We start from the raw sequence: 21648 nt of genomic DNA on the forward strand, positions 1-21648 counted from the left end.
GAACGTTCTGAACGTCAACAACTGCAGAGACAAAACAAAACGTTAGTTCAACTTTGAAAACAGTACGAGACTGTCAAAGAAATTCTTTCAAACTCTGTGGCGGAAATAGCATAATATGTTAACAGGTAAAACCGAAATGACGGGCTCAAAGTTTATTAACTTCGGTAAAAGACCGCCTACTATTAGGAAGGTCGAATATAAACAAATATAAAAATTAATTTTAATGAGTTTATAATAAAAGGAAGTTAATCGAAGAGGCCTATAAGAGGCGGAGAGATATAAAATAAATCTATAACTTTTGTTAAGCAAAATTAAGAAAGAGAGTCTATACTCTCTTAGACACCAACACTTCCGTCTAAGGGAAGGGTCGGCCATTGAAAGGTGAACGAGAGTTCATACTCTCTCGTCACCATAATTAATCAAATTAATTCCAAAAGCTAACTAAGCTAATATAGAAGTTTCCAGTAAAGCGACAGCCGAAATCAAAGAGAAATACTTCACCAAAAACATAAGCGTATCCCAGAACGTCTTGCCGGAAGCACGACAGAGGAATAATTGAGGAGGTGTCAACAAGAAGTACTTGAGTACCTGGCCACAGGTGGCGCTGGTAAATACACCCCCTTCTAGTATTGTGATAGCTGGCGTATCCCTCCATAGAATTCTGTCGGGCAACGGAGTTGACAGCTACATGATTATCGGGTAAGTTTAATATTGAAAAAATAAATGTAATTCACATAAAATTCTTTACAGTTAAAATGCAACATTATTCTAGAGTAAAAAAAGTTGAACTAAAGTATGATTGTTATACTTAACAATGATTGGTGGCTGTTCATACAGATCAAAAGGGTGTCTAGACTGAATTTTGAAAGTATAATTTGTGGTTTCTCTTACAGGTAATTCTCTAATCTCGGTGCCAATTAACATGATGGGTATGACTGTAGGCTTTAGAATGGTTACCGACAATTATAAAACATACGGAGGTATGTAATGTATCTTGTGCAGCACAGCAGTAGTTTTTTTATTTTATTTTTGTGTTTTTGGAGGCCCGTGTTAAAACTATTCTACGCCACAATACGGCCTTGATGATATAGTTGAATTACCCAATATATTAAAATAAATAATATACAGTAGACAAAAGTCAGGAAAGTCATTGAGACCACACAGCACACTAACCCCAAAAATATCACATCTTGGAAAATAAATTAAAGGAATTGCTAAAAAATACTGAAGGAGCCCTAAAGTGTCTTGAATCAATTCCATTAATGTTCCTCAGAGTGAAATAAGCAAAGTTAACAGGCTAACTCTAAGATTGCCTTTATAATGTTGGGCATTAGGCTGACACAACTCAGCGACCTAAGATTGTAAATATAGTATTTTTTTTTTCTTTTTTTTAATTCATACAATTCTACTCTCAAGATATAATGCCTAACACTGGTTCAGTTTGTTTTTGTTAAGCAGAAGACAGAACAATATAAAGAATGTAATGATAAAAACAGAAAACAAAGTAACATCTTTATAAATTATATAGAAAGTAATGAAATTAATCTGCCATAAACAACCAATTTCTTCTTTCCAGCAACAAAAAATTTCAAGGACACAAGATGCAATCCTTATTTTTTAATCAGTTACTCTCTTCTCCTGATTCTGAATCAGAATAAGCCCCTAAAAATGACAATGCATTTAATGGCTTTGAGGCAACAATGCCATTGGGTTTGTCCTTGTCCGTATTGTTGGCTTTGCTCGATAACAGAGTTGCGACAGACTTTTCCGAAAGCTTTGATCCTGATTGCGGTTGTGGTGAATTTGAAGAACTACATTTTGCCACTTCATTACTTGAGTCTGCTTCTTTGTTGATTTCTGAATTACTCCCTGATATGTCATTACTTTTTTCACCTTTTGTTGATTCTTTATCATTCTTTACTTTTATTAGTCCAATAAGTTTGGACTTCATTGTATTCTTCCTGGGGGCACCAAAATTCTCTGCTGGTGTGAACTGATGTGTTCTAATAGTATTTTCAATGGATGACTTCATTTTTTTTGAAGGCTGACTTTCTAACAAATCTTCAGGTGCAACTCTTTTCACCATCTTTCCTTCGATCATTTCATAACCCAAAGCTCTCAATGCCTCCAACTTTTCAGCTTCTTCCCGCTGTTCTTGTGTCATCTTCCTTTCCTCCTCGTATTTCTCAGTTATCTTCCCTAAATCGATGCCAGCATGTCGCTCATTCATGTCCCGAAGATCTTCCAAAGACTCGAGAACTTCCATTTCATACTGAGATTGCTGTGTACGATTTTCCAACAGTAACATTGGATTGGACTCTATTTCTTCTTTGGCCTCTCGCTCTTCCCTGGCTGCCTGCTCCTCGGCCAGTTTCAGCGCCTGGAAATTTCTGTGGGCACCTGCTTCAATGACGTAATCTGTGCTTTCTGGGTCAGTTCTAAAGGAAATCTCGGCAAGACAACCAGGGCATTTTATGTAAAATCTGTATATGCGAACTCCTAGATAAGTCATGTCCTCTACGTCTTCTTTTCGTGCGTTAAATTTTTTTCCTTTGGCAATATATTCTCCGCATGTATGACACTTGATATTGCAGGGCACCATCAAACGAACAGTAAACTGTCTGTTTCTCGGGCATCTTGCCCTTGGGATCTTTGACGGGTCAAAATCAGGAGGATAATACTTGTTTAAAACTTTACGTTCCGACATTTTGTTCTAGCGAGAAGAGAATGACAAGCCAAAAATTCCAACCACTTGATTTAGCCTCTTTGATTAGACGAAAATTATAGAAAACTGTCTCCGAAATTTTACCCGTACATTTTACTAAGGGACCTTCCTCTGTGTAAAATACAATGTCTGTGATGTAGTTCAATGGACGCGATGTTCCTGAAGATACCGTCCTTGAAAGTGAATTGGAGTCTGTTACTATGAGGTTTCAACTGAAAAGAAAAAAAATAGGAATTAATGTCAATTCATGATAGATTAATAAGATATTCCTTCAAAAACATTGTTAAACAGTCTTATTATGACAGTACAAAAACACATAAGTTTTTGGAATACTGAAAAAATATCATATAATTATTTACTTTAAAGATGCTGTATGTTACAAGTGTTCACATCTTTTGTACACCTCTGTAACAAATATTCTAAATATACATCATTATGTAACTATTATTGTTTTGGGGAGAGCAATGGCATCCATAAAAATGACAAATTCGTAGATAATTTGTATTTTTCCTAACTATACAAACCTTAGCTATTCATTAGTGGGTTATACTTTTGGCGGAGCTGAAATGACGAGCCATCAAAATTTAGCTAGGGTTAACTACCCACACCGCTAGTTAGCGGGGGTAGGGGAGGGTAGCTTGCTACCCCCCCTCACACACCTGTGCTTGAGCCCACTCTGCTTGGAGGTAGGACTTCAAGGGGGATAGGGCTGGCGGGCAAGTTAGGTTAAATAGCTAAGGTTTGTATATTTGGGAAAAATACAAATGATCTACGAATTTGTCATTTGTTCCGTAACTGGAATACAAACCATGCTATTTAATACGGGGTGACTCACCCATTAGGAAGGGTGGACGTCCCAGCCAGTCTGGCTTTTTGGCTTTGCCCGGGGGCTCCTTATCTGAGTGTGTTAGCACTCAAGAAATAGGGAGCCCCTGCACCTTGCTAAAACCTTGCTACGCAAGGTCTGCGGCCTACGCAAGCTGTGTATGAAGGTATGTAGAAATGTGACTCATCCTAGAAAGTTGTTCTGAAGTTCTTTAGATGGAAAACTTGTATACAGTACTAGGGCTTTCCCAATACCACCTTGTTAGGGTATGGGGACGTAACAGTATTAATCTTAATACTAGGAACACAAGGAAGCATGGTTTACATGCAGTGGTTTGAGGTCAGCTATGCAGAGAACCCAGGATGTTGCTTTCCCCAAGAGAGGGGATGATGAAGAAAAGAATACGGGCCATTCAAACCTTTTCATTCATGCAGACTAAAACCAGGTAACAATACCCTCAACCTTCTGCTACTTGTCCAATAGGGAGCTTGAGGTTTTAAACCAGCTGTTGTGCAGCCACCACAGGACCGATAGAAAAAGTATCGAGTCTCCTGTGGGTCACGTCTTGCAGGTAGTGTGATGTAAACGAGGTCTGTCTTTTCCACACCCCAGCTTGAAGAACCTGCGTCACTGAAAAATTTCTTTTGAAGGCTAGGGACGTAGCTATGCCCCTGACATCATGTGCTCTGGGGCCACGTGACGGAGGAGGGTCTGGATTCAGTGCCAGGTCAATGACCCTGCGAATTCATGCAGACATGGTGTTCTTGGTGACCCCCCTCTTAGTCCTTCCTGTGCTGGCACACAATGACGGGCTGCGCCTGTTCTCATGAGGTACAGCCTCAAGCTCCTCACTGAGCATAGTAAGAGATGGTCTGGGTCATCTGTTACAGTGGGGAGACTAGAAATCCGGAAGGAGTCGAATCGAGGATCCACTACTCCCAGGTTCTGAGTCTTAGCAATAAACTCAGGGACGAAGCTGAACGTTACCTCTCCCCATCCCTTGAATGGGCGATGTCATACGAGAGACCATGAAGTTCGCTGACTTGCTTGGCCGAGGCCAAAGCTAGCAGGAACACCGTCTTCCAAGTTAGGTGGCGATCTGATGCCTGGCGTAATGGTTTCTCGGGAGATCTCTTAAAAGACCTGAGAAATCGAACCACGTTCCATGGGAGAGGTCTCACTTCCGACTGGGGGCAGGTAAGTTCATAACTCTGTATGAGTAGAGAAAGTTCTAGCGATGAAGAAATGTCCATTCCTTTCAGTCTGAAGGCGAGACTTAAGGCTGAGCGATAGCCTTTCACTGCCGGGACTGAAAGGTGCATTTCTTCACACAAATAAACAAGGAACTCCGCTATTGCTGGGATAGTGGCATCGAGTGGAGAGATACCCCTTCTACGACACCAACCATAAAAGACTTTCCACTTTGCCTGGTAGACTGCTGCTGATGACTTGCGCAGATGTCCAGACATCCTGATCGCAACTTGTTGCGAAAATCCTCTCTCAGAGAGGAGATGCTGGATAGTCTCCAGGCGTGAAGTCGTAGTGAAGCTATGGATTTGTGGAAGATGTTGGCGTGTGGTTGTTTGAGTAGATTGTGTCGTAGAGGGAGTTCTCTTGGAGGCTCCGTTAGGAGTTGCAGAAGGTCCGGGAACCATTCTGCGTGATGCCATAGCGGAGCTATGAGGGTCATTGAAAGATTGACCAATGTTCTGGTCTAGTTGAGTACCCTCCTCATCAGACAGAACGGGGAAAAGGCGTAAACGTCGATGTTGTCCCACCGTTGTTGGAAAGCATCTTGCCAGAGAGCCTTGGGGTCTGGGAATGGGGAACAGTACAGAGGGAGCCTGAAGTTCAGGGCCGTTGCGAAGACGTCCACAGTCGGAGAACCCCACAAAGTCAGGACTTTGTTGGCTACTAGATGATCCAATGACCACTCGGTACTCACTATCTGAGATGCTCTGCTCAGATTGTCGGCGAGCACATTCTTCTTGCCCGGAATGAAGCGTGCCGATAGTGGTATCGAGTGGATTTCGGCCCATCTCAGTATCTCTACTGCTAGATGGGATAGTTGCTACGAAAAAGTACCCCCTTGCTTGTTGATGTAGGCCACTACTGTGGTGTTGTCGCTCATCACCACTACAGAGTGACTTGCCAGGTACTGTTGGAACTGTTGAAGGGCTAGAAAGACGGCCTTCATCTCTAGGAGATTTATGTGGAGGTACTTTTCTGACTCTGACCAAAGACCTGAGGTCATGTGGTGCAGCACGTGGGCCCCCCACCCTTTTGTTTTTTGAAGTGTCTGAAAACAGCATCAAATCCGGGGGGGAGGACGAAAAGATCCACTCCCTTTCGTAGGTTCTCGTCTGCCACCCACCACTGGAGGTCCATCAGTTCCGCAGGTCCCATGTGGATCTGGATGTCCGGGGAGTCATAAGCTTGATTCCACCGGGACTTGAGTCGCCACTGGGGGGATCTCTTCCTGAGGCGACCATTGGGAACTAGACGGGCCAGCAATGAAAGGTGACCAAGGAGACGTAACAACGATTGGGCTGGAAGTTCTTCTCGTCTGAAAAAAGGTCTTGTGACCTTCCTCAGCCTTGCTATCCTGTTGTCTGATGGAAAGGCTTTGTGGAGAGTGGTGTCTATAATCATGCCTAAGTACAGTATACCAGTCTTTGAGTGGGAAGCAGGGAGGACTTCTCGAGATTTACCATGATCCCCAGATCTTGGCAAAGTCTCAGAAGTTTGTCTCGGTGTTGAAGAAGGGTTGACACAGAGTCTGCTAGGATTAGGCAGTCGTCCAGATAACGGAGGAGACGGATGCCAATCCTGTGTGCCCAAGATGATACTAGGGTAAACACTCTGGTGAAGACTTGTGTTGCTGTGGAAAGACTGAAGCACAGCACCTTGAACTGGTATTTTCTGTTGTCCAGGCTGAATCTTAAGTACTTCCTTGAAGATGGATGGACTGGGATTTGGAAGTACGCGTCCCTTAGATCTAGTGTGCACATGAAGTCTTGCGGTTTTAGTGTTAGTCTGACCGTGTCTGTCGTCTCCATGCTAAACAGAGTTTGTTTGACAAACTTGTTCAAAGCTGAGAGGTTGATGACTGGTCTCCAGCTTCAAGATGCCTTCTTTACAAGAAAGAGTCGACTGAAGAAGCCTGGGGATCCGTCGAGGACCTCTTGGAGAGCGCCCTTCTTCAACAGGGTCTGGACTTCTGCCCGAAGGGCTTGCCCCCCTTGCCGATCCCATGGCAAGGGAGTTCAATGACACTGGGGAGGTAGAGATGTTATGAACGGGATGCGATATCCTAGACTGATCACAGAGATTGTCCATGAATCGGCCCCGAGTTGCTTCCACCTGTTTGCGCAACTTTGTAGGCATCCCCCACTGGTGGAAATGCAGGGGTACTGCCTATCCTAGCATTTGCAGCCTCGGCTGCTTCCTCTAGGATTTTTGCCTCCCCTGGAGGACTTTTTGCCTTTCCTTTCTTTGACAGGAAAGGGCTTAGACACAATCGTCTTCGCTGCAGTTGTCGTCGTAGTGGTCTTGGCTGGACGGGACTGCTGTGGTGCTGGAGGCTTATAGGGCTTAGATGTTAAAGCCCTATGGAGGAGGGAGTCTTGATGTGACTTCCTCCACCTCTCAGCAGCATGTTCCATATCCTTAGGCTCGAATAGAACAGACCTCTCCATGGAGGAATGTCTGAGCCTATTGATCGCGGTGCTAGGGACCTTCTGGTGGAATCCCTCAGCTACTGCATCCCGACATTTCACGATGGTATTTTCCCACAAGTTCGAGACTTGGTGGGCCAGAAACTCGATTGTGCGAGTACCTGATAGGAGGAAGGTTTCCATAAATTTCCTGGTACGTTCCTTGGAGAAATCTTCAGAACGTATCAGGATACTTAAGGTCCCCAACTAGATATCGAGCCACGAAGTGGCTTGCATTGCACACTTCGCAACCTTCTCCTTGTTGAGGATCTCGGCTGCCAAGAACGAGACCTGCCGGTCGGAAAGTCTCTCAAGAGGGACTCCCCTGGTTAGCTCTTCCAGTGAGTGGTGAAGTGGAAGAGCTACACAATGATCCTCCAGGATCTCAAAGTCCCTCTGCTGTACGCGAGGAGTTGGGGAGAAGCTTGTTGGTGGTACCGGAACGGTTGGAGGATGACATCTCGGAGAGCTGCTGGGCGATTTTGTCCCTGGTACTCTTTACCCCTTGAGACCAGGGCAGGGCTGCACTGGTCTTAGAGGGCTTCTGAGTATCAAAGACGCAATCTAGGACCGTGTCTTTGCCCTCTCGATGGGGGATCTCTTGGTCGGAAAACCCATTGAGAGCCCTCATTAGAGTCAGAACCTGCCAAAACGCATGTTCTGACTCCTGCTAGTCTCCTCCTGTTGTAGAACTTGCAGTGAAGTCACCTCCTATCCCCAAAGACTCTTCTTGGGGAGAATCCCGGACATTCCCTGAGTAGCTGGCTGGATCCATCCTAGCCCTAGTGGAGGACTTAGGCAATGTTTTGGAGTCTTTGAATTCCTTTCGGGGAAGGATGTAAGACTCCAACATTGATGAGGGTGGCAGGTTCCTTCTAATCCCGGACTGTGTTGAACTCTCGGCGTGAAGAGAGGTTTCCTCCATTGGTGCGATAGGGGAAAATAGCTCTTCGCGTGGTTCCCTTGGTGACAGGAGATCTTTGTCTGAAAGGGAAGGAGAGTCGGTCCGAGGAATAGGAGGAACCAGCCTAGAAGGTCTGCATGGAGTCAGTTTCTCCCTTGGGGAAGTGACCGCATCTAGAGCTCCTCTTTTTCTCTTCAGAGGGGTAGAGGAAGCCATGGCTCCGTGTCGAAGCTCAGAGAGGACAGGCTTGAAAGACTAAGTTACGGCTCTGAACCAGGGCTGTTGGCTGACAGACGCACTGTCAAACATACCCCCTGAAAGGAAAGGGACTGAAGGATCCCTGTGAGGATTCACTGGAATAGGTGGGTTTGCCTTTGGTACCTTTGGGATCCTGAACCCCTGTGGAAGTATCCCTTCTCCCACAATGCACGGTGGTATGCCCTTGCGGGGAGGGGAATGGGGCGATGGTGACCTTGCCGGACTTTGTTCCTTGTGATGCGCAGGCTCGCGCACCAGAGAATATTGACGCTCGCGTGAGGGAAAATATTGAAGCTCGCACGCGGGAGACTGATGGGGCGCGCGCAGGTTGTCCCCTAGTGTGTGGGCGCGCGGGAGAATGTCGGCGTGCGTGAGCATGGCACGCATGCATATCTTTGTAAGTGCGAGCAGGAAAGGCTGGTGCGCAGGTGAGCGCTGGCGCGTTGGTAAGGGATGGTGCGTGGGTGAGGGCAGCATAGCTGCCTCATCTACCAAATTGCTTGTAGGAGAACGTTGGTACGCAGGTTTTACCTGATGCAAAGGATGACGTGCAATATGGCGCTCAGGAGAGCATGATGTAGGGCACGCAGGAGAATGTTGGCGCGCGGGAAAGCGCCGTTGCGCAGGAGAACAATGGCGCGCAGGTGAGTGCTGGTGAGAAGGTGAGTGATGGCGCGCAGGTGGGCGCTGGCGCGTAGGAGATCGTTGGCGTGTAGGCGCGTGAGTGCAGTGTGCACAGAAGATCGTTGGTGCATGTGCACACGCATGGTGGAGCTCTGCTCTTGTTGGCGCGTAAGCACTTTAGGATGATGCCCTGTGTTAGGACGAGCAGGATGAGCAGCGCGCTGTAGTGATGGGGCCTGACGAGCTACTGGTGAGCGCTTGTCAGGTTGCATGGGCGCGTGGATTGTTGGCGCGCAATAGCGCGTTATTATTATTATTAAATACTAAGCTACAACCCTAGTTGGAAAAGCAGGATGCTATAAGGCCAGGGGCCCCAACAGGGAAAATAGCCCGGTGAGGAAAGGAAACAAGGAAAAATAAAATATTTTAAAAACAGTAAAAACATTGAAATAAATATTTCCTATATAAACCATAAAAACTTTAACCAAACAAGAGGAAGAGAAACTAGATAGAACATTGTGCCCGAGTGTACCCTCAAGCAAGAGAACTCTAACCCAAGACAGTGGAAGACCATGGTACAGAGACTATGGCACTACCCAAGACTAGAGAACAATGGTTTGATTTTGGAGTGTGGAGCCTTGTTGGTCCATGCAGGAACGGTGACGGCAAGTCGGCAGGTCTGTCGGGTGGAAGGTCGACGTGTCCTTTAAAAGGACGACCTTCCACCGAAGGAGATCGCGAACGATCTGCAGAGAGGTCCAAGACCAACGCAGGTGCAGTGATGGAAGATCGGTCTAGAGGCTCCCCCTCACTGCATAGAAGACGTTGAACCAAAGAGACGCCTCCTCACCGCAGGTGAAGGAAGGCGAGCCTTCCGGCGGATGCGCCCTCTGGGGACTGTTGGATCAGTAAGCTGACCTTCAGCAGTCCTCCGAAGAGGAGTCTCTGTAAGTGAACTCCCCTGAGGGGGAGAAACACTAGTAGGAGAGACTGACAATGGACTTAGTTTCCTCCTCATAGGATGATCAGGAACGGGGGAAACTAAGCCGTCAGCTACCGTAGAGTCAGGAGTGGAAGAGGAGATGGGTGAAACCGCATGGGATACCTCTGACACCACAACGTCGACAAGAGGCAGAGGATCAACCTCTGACGGTGACGACGATTGCTTGACAGCAGCACCCAGGCGGATATAATCAAGCAAAACCTCCTTGGAGGGCGAACCCGTAAGCCCCAAGGAGGACCAAAGCTGAAAAAGGGAAGTTAGTGACATGTCCTCCCCGGGGGGAGAGGTGGAGCTGCTTCGCTAGGGGAAGCAACGTCATTTCTCGAGACCCGAGGTTGGTTAGAAATAATTCGGTCGATGTTACTACTCGACGGTCCGAGTGGGAGCTTTGAGGGAGGTTTGGGCAACGGAAGAAGAGACCTTGGGTTTTTTTTTTCCTTTGAAGCAACCTTCGAAGGAGAAATATCCCGCTTGGACTTCTTCTTCCGTTGTCGCGAAAATTTCTCCCACTGGGAGGCAGACCACTACCTACGCTTGTTGACACTATCACACCGTTGGCCCATACAAGAAGGACAAAGGGCGTGAGGATCAGTCTCGACCGCCGACATGAACGTTCCACAGGGGCAGTTGGGAAAACCAGGGCAGGTGCGCATGGTCGCAGAGGCCAACTTCACGTACACAGTAACTAGAAAAAGAAAGAACAAAAAAACGTTAATGGCTGCCAATATGACGGTGAGAATGAGAGCGGACACATCCGACCACCATCCGAGCCGAGAGCAAAGTGAGCTCAAGCACAGGTGTGTGAGAGGGGGTAGCAAGCTACCCTTCCCTACCCCCTCCATAACTAGCGGTGTGGGTAGTAAACCCTCAATAAAAACTAATGGCTTGTCATTTCAGCTACGCCGAAAGTAATACCCCTATTAAATAGCGTGGTTTATATTCCAGTTACGGAACAAATAACTGTTAAGGTTCTGTAGAGAGCAGGGTTCCCCTACAGTATAGGACCAGAAAAGCAACACTTAAGGTAAAGTATGTGCCAGCACTTATAAACCTAAAGAATTAATAGTTTCCATGTAACCTAAACTAGACTGCTACGTCCTTACTAATCAAGGGACATTTTGCCTCCGCATCCATTGCTTAACTAAGCTAACCTACGAAGCCATATTCTTACTAACATTCAACAAATTACCTGAATGTTGCAAAGGTAAAGTTATCCGGTTCTCATCGGACAGACAAATAGTTATACAAGCATATGAGAGAAAATCAGAGGCCTAAGTAATAAGTGTACATCTCAGCCTACCCTGCATGAGACACCCATAATCCACTTGGAGAACATAAGAGGTGTTCCTGATGTATTTTTAGGCATTTTAATTTTGATGACAATAACTACCGAAACCTGTATTTTCCAAGTTATACGCACCCGAAAAACCCTATTTCACAAGGGAAATACAGGGATATGACCTAACCTAAAGTGGGTAATTTGTAGTGGACTGGGTACATCATATAATCTATTTGATAGTTTAGGCTAGGCAATGATGTTTGGTTGGTTTGTAGTTTGGTAGAGCGGCATAACTCATCTATTCTCAACCATATCGCAATCATGTTTAGAATAACTGTTCAGTGTTTTACAACTTCGGGATATGTACTTACCTAAATGATTAATTCTAAAAAAAAAACTAAAATTTCAAGCGTCAGGCAGAACTCATTCCCTTGACACGATTCTCATGCTTGCGTAGTTCCTATAAATCGCTTTAGATGACATTTTGATTACCTTAGCAGTAAGCTGCTCAAATAACTGCCAGACGAGAGGGTAATTTGAAACGTCTCAGTGGGACCCCAATTGCTCAAAGGCATTTTTTATTTACAATTAGACATCAATACTTGAAAATTTAACCTGGGCGATGCAAGAAAAGTAGGTTATATTCGATAACCTCAAAAACCCTAAAATACATGTCATTATGAAATTTGTTGCCTTTCATAAGGAGCTTAATTCATATCTATAGAAAAAAGAACTGCTGAGTGACTTCTCAGGCCCATGTAGAAAGTGTAAGATTGGTGATATGAAATACACTTATGCAGCAAAATCAAATTATAATAGCAATCTTTTCGGTTGAGGATACTGTAGTTTTGCATAAATTGCATAAAAATCACAATTAAACAAATTCATAATTTCTCCCCTCCATTCCCTCTTTGGTGTTTGATAGTAGAATGCTCGTTTTACCCAGGACCCACTCTACGCGAGTCTTGCTTTAACCGAACAGCTATTTTCACCATGAGTTAATTTCATCAATTTCACGTTTTTAGTAGATTCTGGTATTCAAAGTACAGTAAGTTTATACTAACATGTTTTCTTTTATTCTTAGTATAATTATGTTATTTTCATTAGTAAAATAAATTTTTGAATATACTTACCCGATAATCATGTAGCTGTCAACTCCGTTGCCCGACAGAATTCTACGGGAGGGATACGCCAGCTATCACTATACTAGAAGGGGGTGTACTCACAAGCGCCACCTGTGGCCAGGTACTACAGTACTTGTTGTTGACGCCACCTCACTTTTTCCTCGGTCCACTGGTTCTCTATGGGGAGGAAGGGTGGGTCAATTAAATCATGATTATCGGGTAAGTATATTCAAAAATTTATTTTACTAATGAAAATAACATTTTTCAATATTAAACTTACCCGATAATCATGTAGCTGATTCACACCCAGGGGGGTGGGTGAAAAACCAGTGTACAAGACTAAAGGATAGCTAAGTATCCCGTATTTCATATAATCAGTTATCCACAATAACAATGAAATAATAAGTACCTGGTAAGGAAGTCGACTTGAACCGTTACTCTGCCTTTAATAAGATCGTCTTCCTTACTGAGCGCAGCGTTCCTCTTGGAAGGCTGAATCAACTCAAAGGTGCTAAAGTATCAAGGGCTGCAACCCATACTAAAGGACCTCATCACAACCTTTAACCTCGGCGCTTCTCAAGAAAGAATTGACCACCCGCCAAATCAACAAGGATGTGGAAGGCTTCTTAGCCGACCGTACAACCCATAAAAAGTATTCAAGAGAAAGGTTAAAAGGTTATGGGATTATGGGAATGTAGTGGCTGAGCCCTCGCCTACTACTGCATTCGTTGCTACGAATGGTCCCAGGGTGTAGCAGTACTCGTAAAGAGACTGGACATCTTTGAGATAGAATGATGCGAACACTGACTTGCTTCTCCAATAGGTTGCATCCATAACACTCTGCAGAGAATGGCTCTGTTTGAAGGCCACAGAAGTAGCCACAGCTCCCACTTCATGTGTCCTTACCTTCAGCAAAGCAAGGTCTTCTTCCTTCAGATGAGAATGTGTTTCTCTAATCAGAAGCCTGAATAGTCAGAAACTGAGTTCTTAGAACTTGGAAAAGAAGGTTTCTTGATAGCACACTATAAGGCTTCTGATTGTCCTCGTAAAGGTTAAGACCTTTTTAGATAGTACCTAAGAGCTCTAACTGGGCAAAGTACTCTCTCCAGTTCATTCCCCACCAAGTTGGACAGGCTTGGGATCTCGAACGACTTAGGCCAAGGACGTGAAGGAAGCTCGTTTAGCAAAAACCGAGCTGCAAGGAACATGTAGCCGTTTCAGATGTGAAAACAATGATCCTGCTGAAGGCGTGGATCTCACTTACTCTTTTAGCTGTTGTCAAGCACACGAGGAAAAGAGTTTTTAATGTGAGGTCCTAAAAAGAGGCTGATTGGAGAGGTTCAAATCTTGATGACATAAGGAACCTTAGGACCACGTCTAGATTCCAGCCTGGAGTGGACAACCGACGTTCCTTAGAGGTCTCAAAAGACCTAGGGAGGTCCTGTAGATCTTTGTTGGTGGAAAGATCCAAGCCTCTGTGGCGGAAAACCGCTGCCAACATACTTCTGTAACCCTTGATCGTAGGAGCTGAAAGGGATCTTACTTTCCTTAGATATAACAGGAAGTCAGCAATCTGGGTTACAGTGGTACTGGTTGAGGAAACTGCATTGGTCTTGTACCAGCTACGGAAGACTTCCCCTTGAGACTGATAGATTCCGAGAGTGGATGTTCTCCTTGCTTTGGCAATCGCTCTGGCTGCCTCCTTCGAAAAGCCCCTAGCTCTTGAGAGTCTTTCGAAAGTCTGAAGGCAGTCAGACGAAGAGCGTGGAGGATTGGGTGTACCTTCTTTACGTGAGGTAGACGTAGAAGGTTCACTCCTAGAGGAAGAGTCCTGGGAATGTCGACCAGCCATTGCAGTACCTCTAAGAACCATTCTCTCGCGGGCCAGAGCGGAGCCAACCAACGTCAGCCGTGTCCCTTGCGAGAGGAGAACTTCTGAAGTACCCTGTTGACAATCTTGAACGGCGGGAATGCATACAGGTCGAGATGGAACCAATCCAGCAGAAAAGCATCCACGTGAACTGCTGCTGGGTCTGGAATCGGAGAACAATACAATAGGAGTCTCTAGGTTATCGAGGTAGCGAACAGATCTATGGTTGGCTGACCCCACAGGGCCCAAAGTCTGCTGCAAACATTCTTGTGAAGGGTCCACTCTGTGGGGATGACCTGACCCTTCCGGCTGAGGTGATCTGCCATGACATTCATACCGCCCTGAATGAACCTCGTTACCAGCGTGAGCTTTCGATCTTTAGACCAGATGAGGAGGTCCCTTGCGATCTAGAACAACTTCACGAAAGAGTCCCTCCCTGCTTGAAGATGTAAGCCAGGGCTGTGGTGTTGTCAGAGTCCACCTCCACCACTTTGTTAAGCTGGAGGGACTTGAAGTTTATCAAGGCCAGAAGAACCGCCAACAACTCCTGCAATTGATGTGAAGTGTCCTTTGCTCCTGATTCCATGTTCTCGATCATTCCTGTCCGTCCAAAGTCGCACCCCAGCCCGTGTCTGATGTGTCCGAGAGGAGACGGCGGTCGGGTTTCTGAACAGCCAAAGGTAGACTTCCTTGAGAAGAAAGCTGTTCTTACACCACGCGAGAGAAGACCTCCTCTCTTCGGAAACAGGAACTGAGACCGTCTCTAGCGTCATGTCCTTTATCCAGTGAGCAGCTAGATGATACTGAAGGGGGGGAGGAGGATTCTCCCTAACACGATGAACAGGGCCAGCGATGAAAGTGTCCCTGTTAGACTCATCCACTACCTGACTGAGCATCGGTTCCTTCTCAGCATGCTCTGGATGCATTCTAGGGCTTGGAAGATCCTTGGGGCCGACGGAAAAGCCCGAAAAGCTCGACTCTGAAGATCCATACCCAGGGAGACAATGGTCTGGGATGGGATGAGCTGAGACTCCTCAAAATTGACCAGGAGGCCCAGTTCCTTGGTCAAATCCATAGTCCATCTGAGAATCTCCAGACAGCGACGACTTGTGGGAGCTCTTAAAAGCCAGTCGTCTGACGGAGCCGGACACAAGATCATGGTACTGCTGCACAGTCTGTGAACTGTCAACCATGGGGAAGCGAGGAAGTACAGTGACAACCCGAAGCTGTCTAGACTGTCTGGGTCATACAGACAACTCCTTATCGGGTTGCTGAGGTTGCCGCACTGCGTCACAACAAGTCACTTCTGCTGGTTGTTGAACGTCTTCCCAGTGACACACTGACTCCGTAAACAAAAAATCCTTTAACAAGGACTAAGCTTGGACTGCATGTCTTGCAACACAGCTCAAGGTCTAAGGGAGCAGGTGTGGTAACAGACGGGGTTAGTGACTGAAGTGGAACCATTACCTTCCCTGGAAGCATGTTATGCTTAAATAAAAGTCCATAGGAGGCTACGCAGCTAAAGGCTCCTCTCCAAATGACAGAGTCCTCAAGGGAATATCAGAAGGAGGGAGAAAAGCACTTTCTCATCTACAGGGACCATATCCGAGAAAAGTTAAGTTCTCTCAGTGAGGGTTTCAATGGTGCAAAAGCAGCAGACTAGAAGGCAACGTTATGAAACTGCTTGACAGTCTAGTGAGTTGGCAACAACCAAAGATGTATGCCTGAGAAGCATGCGGTAAGGTATGCAGAGCATGTTGTATGCAGAGCATGCTGTATGCAGAGCATGCTGTATGCAGAGCATGTTGTATGCAGAGCATGCTGTATGCAGAGCATGCTGTATGTAGAGCATGTTGTATGCAGAGCATGCTGAATGCAGAGCATGCTGTATGCAGAGCATGTTGTATGCAGAGCATGCTGTATGCAGAGCATGCTGTATGCAGAGCATGCTGTATGTAGAGCATGCTGTAAGGTAAGCAGAGCGTGTTGCATGGCGTTTAACATTTCTCAGAAATTCCATGACCAGTGCTAGAGTGCTTCATGCATGCTTGCAAGGGGTTTTAATATCAACATAATATTAACCTTACATTCATAACTCATGATTCATTTTTGTTTTGAAGATATTTTTGCCATATTTTGCGATATTGTTAAAAATATATTGCAAGGAATACATATATATTTTTATATAAGTAAGACAAATAACCTCCATTATCATAATGTTTGTGTAGGCATACATGTATATGATTACAAATGCAAGTTATGAAAGTAATGAGGTGTTATTATTGTCATTTGTAATTTCTCAAGTTGAGGAGAAAGTGGCAGATGCATGCGTTGAGGTGGCTGACTCATAGCATGAGGTTGCTGCCTCAAGAGTTGCGCTTGCTGTAAGGGTTGCGGAAGCGCAGTAGCAGGTTCCTGAGGAACGAGTTAAGGTTCCTGAGGTGTGAGCTGCGAGAGTTGATGTAGCGGCTGCGCAGAACGCAGTTCTTGTCTCGCGAGTTGAGGTTCCTGAGGAGCTAGCCTAAGCTGCAGCGAGTGCTGAGGTGGCTGCCTCATTGATGGAAGAGGTAGTCGTACCTCAAGAGATTGTTGCCTCTCTGGTGGAACCGCAAGCGGAAGCGGAGGAAGTAAGGCATAAGATTCCTGCTCCCATTGCTGAGGTTGCCTTAAGGAAGGCGGAGGTTGCTGCACACCGCTGGTAACTGGCAACTCAGTACGCGGTAAGGTATCCTGAGGAACCTCAACATCGTACGCCTGGCAGACTGGACTGCGGTGAGGCGGAGCGATCGCAGGAGGAGGTGTAACCTTCTCAGCCTGACACTCAAGCATTAAGACCGCAAGCTGTGACTGCATGGACTGCAGCAAAGTCATCTTGGGGTCGGCAGACGCTAAGGTCTGCTGAGGCAAAGCCTTAACAGAAGATGAGGTCTGTTACGGCATCACCTTACCTCTCTTAGGAGGTGTGCAGTCACCTGATGACTGCGGAGAGTCAGAGCTAACCCAATGACTGCATCCGGGTTGAAGAACTCTAACTTCGTACGTCTGGCATAGGTCTGGACTTTACGTTTAAGAGGTCTTGAGACCTGAGACCAGCGTTTTCTCCCCGAAATTTCTTCTGCAGACGAGCAAAATAAGGGCTCAATCGTCTGCGGGTGGGAGTGACGGTCTCTGTAAGACACGCCCGCAACCACCGAGGATACTTCTGTGCGCCGATCAAGGCCTGCCGAATCCTTTTGCCCTTCGACATTGCTTCTCCCCTGGGCTTGGGAGCTTGCAAGAGGTCCCGGACTGGGAGGACGACTGGCACGCACAGAAGTACCCTCACGCACAACACTGACACTTTGCGCTAATCACTTATCACTTTTGATTTTCTGTTTGCACTTATTTCACTGAACTCGAAACTTTAAGTGGTTTGTACCTGAAACACGCAATTCTATCCTTTCTCAAAAGTTAGTAATTGCGAAAACAGAATTACAATGTAACAGAAAAATCTAATGAAAGATAAATAATTCAGTGGCTGGAAAGAGACTAAACACTAGATCAAATAAACTACGTTTAAATTCTCTAGAAACGTTTACCTTCTTCCCCTAAAGAGATTAGGGAGAAGAGCAAAAACGATAACAACGTTACTCGCTTGAACGAAACGTTTATCCTCCTCTTTCTCCCTCCGTCTCTATCTCTCTCTCTCTCTCTCTCTCTTGACTTAGAACCTGAGAGAAGAGCCCAATCATATATATCGTTAAAACATATTATTGTTAAAGGAAAATATTTCTCAGAATGAAAAGTTCCTTTATTAGAATTAAAACCATTAAGTTAAGAAAGAATGAACAAAACGCTAGACACGGTTACTCTTACTGCAACGTGACACCGTGAAAATTCTCTCTCTATCGTAACGATAGAACGCAAGTTGAACGTTCTGAACGTCAACAACTGCAGAGACAAAACAAAACGTTAGTTCAACTTTGAAAACAGTACGAGACTATCAAAGAAATTCTTTCAAAAACATTAAAATAGCATAATATGTTAACAGGTAAAACCGAAATGACGGGCTCAATGTTAATTAACTTCGGTACCAAGAAAAGACCGCCTACTATTAGGAAAGGTCGAATATAAACAAATATAAAAATTAATTTTAATAAGTTTATAAAAAAAAAAGGAAGTTAATCGAAGAGGCCTATAAAAGGCGGAGAGATATAAAATAAATCCATAACAAAATTAAGAAAGAGAGTCTATACTCTCTTAGACACCAACACTTCCGTCTAAGGGAAGGGTCGGCCATTTAAAGGTGAAAGAGAGTTCATACTCTCTTCGTCACCATAATAATTAAATTAATTCCAAAAGCTAGCTAAGCTAACATAGAAGTTTCCAGTATAGCGAATAGCTGCAAATTTTAGAGAAATACTTCACCAAACCGTGAACAATACTCCAAAATCATAAGCGTATCCAAGAACGTCTTGCCGGAAGCACGACAGAGGAAAAAGTGAGGTGGCGTCAACAACAAGTACTGTAGTACCTGGCCACAGGTGGCGCTTGTGAGTACACCCCCTTCTAGTATAGTGATAGCTGGCGTATCCCTCCCGTAGAATTCTGTCGGGCAACGGAGTTGACAGCTACATGATTATCGGGTAAGTTTAATATTGAAAATGTCTCAATTTGTGTTGAAATATATGAAAAGTCACAAAATTATGCAGCGTGCATCTGAAAACAAGCTCCTGTCCTTGACTTCGGCGGGTGTTGTTATTAAATTTAGATTTACCATCATGATACTTTGTAATATATCTATTTATTTAATATTATTTATTGACAAAACCTATATCTAAGAGAGAAATTTAGATTAATAAATAAGTTTCAATTCACATTACTTGGTAATCATTTGAAAACAATGATGGTATTTGGATAAAAATACTTCCGACCAATCAGCTATTAGGAAATTGTCCAAGCTAAAGGGGCACCCCTGCGAGTCGGTGCAAATATGCCTCAATAAAAAAATTGACTATAGGAACCATATCCTTGCCTACCCCTTCAACTGCCGTATTCTTAGCTTACATTAACACTAAGTCTGGAGCTTTTGTATATCAGCAGCCAGCGCCTCCTGAATGCATAGAAAATGTGAATTTTCTTTAGATTTTCTAATCGTTCGTAAGACGTTTTTCTGCAAAACCTGTACACAAGTATACCATCTATCTTAAACTTCCCCACCTGACCTAACCTACAACCAGGTCCTTACAAACTTACTTAAAGACTAGTAATCTTAGCCGGCAGTCATCATGCATACAGGTGGCCGCTACCATAAATACACCCCGAGTCTCAACCCTCTGTTTTTTTCTCAACTTGCTTCACTCTTCCCAAGGTAACACATAAGTCATAATATTTGGTAAATCATAAAACTAGATTCATATTATCGTACCGACTCATAAATAAAATCAATTACACAATAAGGAAGTTTTCCCATCGTAAACTATAATAATACCCTATATTCCCCCCCAAAGATAAGCATAACAAGGACGATGGCACGTAAAGGCTAGTTAGACGATATAGACCTAGTCATAGGTTTGGGCTCAGAAACCACGACAATGATTACCTTTGGTAAGTGAACTTAAATTAAATTAAAGAATACATTCTTGAATCAAGCTAAGTTACACAATATAAAGGACTGCTTATATGAGGCTAGGTTGGGCTATACAAGATAAAATTAAAATTCTGGATTATAGGCCTAATTCCAAAAAAAATTTATTACCTTTGGTATATAAATTCAAATTAACATAACGAATACAAGCTAAATTACACTACATAAAGAACTGCTTATATGAGGCTAGGTTAGGCTATACAAGGAAAAATAAAATTATAGGCCTAATTCCAAAAACATGATTACATTTGGTAAATGAATTTAAATGAACATAAAGAATACAAGCTTGACTCAAGCTAAATTACACTACATAAAGGACTGCTTATATGAGGCTAGGTTAGGCTATACAAGGAAAAATAAAATTATAGGCCTAAGGTATCATAATTCCAAAAACATGATTACCTTTGGTAAGTGAATTTAAACTAACATAAAGAATAAAAGCTTGACTCAAGCTAAATTACACTACATAAAGGACTAATTATAGTGTCGGCTATAATATTCAATATCGTATAATTTGGATATTATTCGGATAGTTTGATATATTATAAATGAAAAAAAATTTCTTTATTTAGATAAGTAAAAAGCCTGTAGTTTGAAAATAAAAAATAAAATTTTAATGTTTTGTTAACTCTTTGTAAATAAATTTTCTAAAATATAATAGTTTTTATTGATGAATAAAAATGATTACCTTTGGTAAATAAATTTAAATTAACATAACGAATACAGGCTTGAATCAAGCTAAATTATCCTACATAAAGAATTGCTTATATGAGGCTAGGTTAGGCTATACAAGGTCAAATAAAATTATAGGCCTAAGGTATCATAATTCCAAAAACATGATTACTTTTGGTAATTGAATTTAAATTAACATAAAGAATACAAGCTTGACTCAAGATAAATTACACTACACAAAGAACTGCTTATATGAGGCTAGGTTAGGCTATACAAGGAAAAATAAAATTATAGGCCTAAGGTATCATAATTCCAAAAACATGATTACCTTTGGTTAAGTGAATTTAAACCAACATAAAGAATTCAAACTTGACTCAAGATAAATTACACCATATAAAGAACTGTTTATATGAGGCTAGGTTAGGATATACAAGGTAAAATAAAATTATAGGCCTAAGGTATCATACCAAAAAACATGATTACCTTTGGTAAGTGAATTTAAATTAAGATATAGAATACAAGCTTGAATCAAGCTAAATTACCCTACATAAAGAACTGCTTATATGAGGCTAGGTTAGACTATACAAGGAAAAATAAAATTATAGGCCTAAGGTATAATTCCAAAAATATGATTACTTTTGGTTAGTGATTTTGGTAATTGAATTTAAATTAACATAAAGAATACAATCTTGAATCAATCTAAATTACACTACATAAAGGACTGCTTATATGAGACTAGGTTAAGCTATACAAGGAAAAATAAAATTATAGGCCTAGGGTACCATAATTCCAAAAACCATCTTTTCTTCATACCCTTAGAGTTCACTTATGGGATACCGTGACAATTTCGACTCGACCAACGTCATGTGGTCAAAGGAATGTGCTGTAGACAACCAAATTTTGCTGTGGTTGCAATTTTCTGTGTAAACAACATCCCTCTCACCAGGTCTTGTTTATCCAAGATGCTCAATCCAAGCTGTGTTGCACTGTTTACATGTGTTCGAATCGCTGCATTCTTTCC

General features: G+C 43.6%; 1 protein-coding gene across 1 annotated transcript; it reads right to left on the bottom strand.

Annotated features, from left to right (window-relative positions):
- Positions 1-1497: 1497 nt before the first annotated feature.
- On the bottom strand, positions 1498-21624 carry LOC137633284 (splicing factor YJU2). The gene is made up of 2 exons (XM_068365497.1): positions 21441-21624; positions 1498-2937 (listed from the first exon to the last, which is right to left on the bottom strand). The coding sequence occupies exon 2, from the start codon at positions 2705-2707 to the stop codon at positions 1622-1624; it is 1086 nt and encodes a 361-aa protein (XP_068221598.1). The 5' UTR covers positions 2708-2937; positions 21441-21624; the 3' UTR covers positions 1498-1621.
- Positions 21625-21648: the final 24 nt, after the last annotated feature.

This window comes from Palaemon carinicauda, chromosome 42 (assembly GCF_036898095.1).
Source record: "Palaemon carinicauda isolate YSFRI2023 chromosome 42, ASM3689809v2, whole genome shotgun sequence".
Classification (NCBI taxonomy): domain Eukaryota; kingdom Metazoa; phylum Arthropoda; class Malacostraca; order Decapoda; family Palaemonidae; genus Palaemon; species Palaemon carinicauda.

Bases quoted from the DNA above. Each gene is read 5' to 3' on its own strand.
- LOC137633284 (XM_068365497.1), bottom strand. From the start codon at position 2,707: ATGTCGGAACGTAAAGTTTTAAACAAGTATTATCCTCCTGATTTTGAC.